Genomic DNA, 3273 nt, shown 5'->3' with positions numbered 1-3273 from the left:
GAATTTTTATGTTTTTGACTAAAAAATACAACTTCATCAACGTGAAAAATTGATAAAGTTGTAGAGAAGACTTGTTGACTTAATTAATATAAACAATTTCAAAGAAAAAAAAATCTAGATGCATCTTCTTGATAACTATAAATACATATTGCTTAGCCTAGTGAAAAATATAAGCAAATACTTTTCACTTGCTAGTCTAAAACATTACACACCATGAAAGTGTTAACAATAACACTATGGGTTCTCTTGTTTTTTATTTTGACAAATACCAAGTTTGTTGTTTGTGTAGGGATTTGCAGAGAAAATGAGCAACGAGCGTTGGAGATCTTGAAGAAAGAAGTATATGATCCCTCGAATATTCTCTCTTCTTGGGTTGTCGGAAAAGATTGTTGTGAATGGGAAGGGGTGGTGTGCAACAATCTCACTCGTCATGTGATTGAGCTAAGCATTTATGTTGATATGTTTGATTCGAGATATCTAAGGATCAATAACCTAGAGTGGTTAACAAGTCTTTCGAGTCTTGAGAACCTGGAGATAGAAAGTGTTGATCTTAGCAAAGCTAATGAATGGCTACAGGTTATTAACATGCTTCCTTCTCTTGTTTATCTTCATTTATACAATTGTAGTCTTCATCATATAACACCTCTACTTGATCATAAAAAAATTTCTTCACTCAAATCTCTCGATCTTTCTGGGAATTACAACTTAAATTCTTCTGTTCCGAAATGGGTTTTCAACCTCCCCAATCTTGTTTCTCTTGACCTGAGTGGCTGTAATTTTACTGGCCCGTTTCCTGATGGTCCAGTTAACTTGACTTCTTTCACAACCTTCGAGGCTTCTGGAAATCGTTTCAACTGTCGTTTACCTAAATGGTTGTTTGATTTGAATAATCTTGAACATGTTGTGCTCTATGGTAGTGGCATTGAAGGTGCGATACAGAGTAAGAGCGGAAACATAACAAAACTTAAATATCTTGATCTTTCTTTCAATAACCTCAACTCCACTATACCAAATTGGCTCTATGGATGCAAAGATCTAGAATCACTTTTCCTTGGTGGAAATCATCTTGAGGGAACAGTTTCAAGTCTGATTTCAAATTTGAGCTCAATAACTATTATTGACCTTTCTGGTAATATGCTTTCTGGAAAGTTACCGAATGTAATTGGAAAGTTAGGGAAATTAGAACAACTTGATCTCACAGGAAATCAATTTGAGGGAGATATATCTGAATTATTCAATGTTAAGAGTAATTTCCTTTCAGTGGGATTGGGAAATACTTCTTTAACATTTTTGAGACTAGATGATAATAAACTCACAGGAGCTCTTCCGGAAAGTGTTGGCCAACTTTCAATGCTAGAAGTCTTTTCCATCTCTAACAATAGGTTGGAAGGTGTTGTAACAGAAAGTCATTTCTCTAAATTAACACATTTACAAACCTTCTATGCATCTAGAAATAATCTGACTTTAAAAGTGAGTCGGAATTGGATTCCACCTTTTCAAGTCATAGATATTGAAATAGGCGGCTGGAATATAGGCCCGTTGTTTCCAATGTGGCTCCGAACTCAAAAGCAGATAGCAAATGTTGACATATCAGATGGTGGAATACAAGGTGAGGTTCCAACTTGGTTTTGGAAATTGTCTTCTCAAATTGAATTTCTCAATATTTCTCACAACCAATTTGTTGGTGAGGTTCCAATCATCTCGACACCTTCGTGGACGGATGGACATGGAGGTCCTTGGACAATGTGCTTTGGTTCCAACAATTTTAGTGGACCATTGCCCTTGATTTCAACCATTGTAACTGAGCTAGATCTCTCAAACAATTCTTTTTCCAAAGGTTTATCGAATTTTTTGTGTGAAGCAAAGAATGGATCTTACAAATTGGAGATCTTAAATCTCGGGGGAAATGATTTATCAGAAGAAATTCCTGATTGTTGGATGAATTGGCCAGAGTTGAAAGTTTTAATCTTGAGGGACAATAATTTGATTGGAAGCTTACCAAGATCTATCGAGGTTTTGAGTAATTTGTTATGCTTAGACTTCCGAAGAAATAGACTTAACGGTCCGTTTCCTTCATCCTTGGAAAACTGCTCAAAACTGCATAAAATAGATTTAGCTGAGAATGAGTTTTTTGGAAAATTACCATCTTGGTTGGGAATGAGGTTTACAACCTTGATAGTTCTTATCCTTCGGTCCAATAAATTCGATGGTGAATTGCCTAAAGAACTATGTCACCTCAAAGATCTTCAGATCTTAGACCTTGCAAACAATACATTTGTTGGAATCATACCAAGGTGTATTGGCAATTTCAGTGCAATGATCAAAGGAAAAAAGAAAGTACTGGAAGATGATTTTGAGTTAAATTATTCCTTTTATTATGGAACTTTGATAGAGAGTGCAATGGTGACAACTAAAGGCAATATGTACCAGTATGACACAATTTTGGCGTTGTTTACAAGTATGGATATGTCTAGCAATAATCTTTCTGGAGATATTCCTATAAGTCTAACACGTCTTGCAGGATTAAGATCATTTAATCTTTCCAAAAATAACCTAACTGGAAGGATTCCAAATGACATTGGTGACATGAAAGTCTTGGAATCTGTTGATCTTTCAGAAAACCAACTTTACGGTCAAATCCCACAAAGTTTTTCGAGTTTGTCTACTTTGAGCTACTTGAATCTATCTGATAACAATTTGTCAGGTATGATACCATTGAGTACTCAACTTCAAAGCTTTGATCCCACGAGTTTTCAAGGAAACAAGCTCTGTGGGCTCCCGCTCTTGGTGAACTGCAGTTCAGATGGCAATATTCCAAATCACAAGTATGAAGATGATGAGAGTGACAAAGATGAAGTGGATTGGTTTTACATTTCAATGGCTATTGGATTCGCACTAAGCTTTTGGGGTGTTTGTGGTTCATTGCTTTTCAAGAGATCATGGAGACATGCTTATTTTCGTTTTCTAGACCGTAGCTGGGAAATGTTGCTTGCAAAGTTACCAGTATGTTGAGAGATATGATTAAGGATATTGTTATCATCAAAAGTTTGTTTGTGTGCTTACATTTCTAGTGTTAGCAATCATGTTGTTTCATTTTGTGTTTAAATATGTAGACTTTTATGTCTTAATAACTTCCTCAAATGAATGTTTCTTAAGATGTTCAAACAATGTTGTATTTTCTTTCATAGTTTCAATTTTCTTCTTTCAATCACAGAGTTGTGAGACATTGCTTTTAGTAATATATTAATATATTCTGCTCAGTATTATCCAGAA

The 3273-nt window shown here is 35.2% G+C and overlaps 1 protein-coding gene across 1 annotated transcript; it reads left to right on the top strand.

Annotated features, from left to right (window-relative positions):
• The first annotated feature begins 213 nt into the window (after window positions 1–213).
• On the top strand, window positions 214–3012 carry LOC107057934 (probable leucine-rich repeat receptor-like protein kinase At2g33170). Its single transcript, XM_015303083.1, has one exon. The coding sequence runs from the start codon at window positions 214–216 to the stop codon at window positions 3010–3012; it is 2799 nt and encodes a 932-aa protein (XP_015158569.1).
• The last annotated feature ends 261 nt before the right edge of the window (window positions 3013–3273 follow it).

Source organism: Solanum tuberosum, unplaced genomic scaffold (assembly GCF_000226075.1).
Source record: "Solanum tuberosum cultivar DM 1-3 516 R44 unplaced genomic scaffold, SolTub_3.0 scf00394, whole genome shotgun sequence".
Lineage (NCBI taxonomy): Eukaryota > Viridiplantae > Streptophyta > Magnoliopsida > Solanales > Solanaceae > Solanum > Solanum tuberosum.
Note: the sequence above shows the minus strand (reverse complement) of the source record. Positions and strands in the feature narration are given on the sequence as shown.

Excerpts from the sequence above, each read along its gene's own strand:
- LOC107057934 (XM_015303083.1), top strand. The coding sequence starts at position 214 with ATGAAAGTGTTAACAATAACACTATGGGTTCTCTTGTTTTTTATTTTG.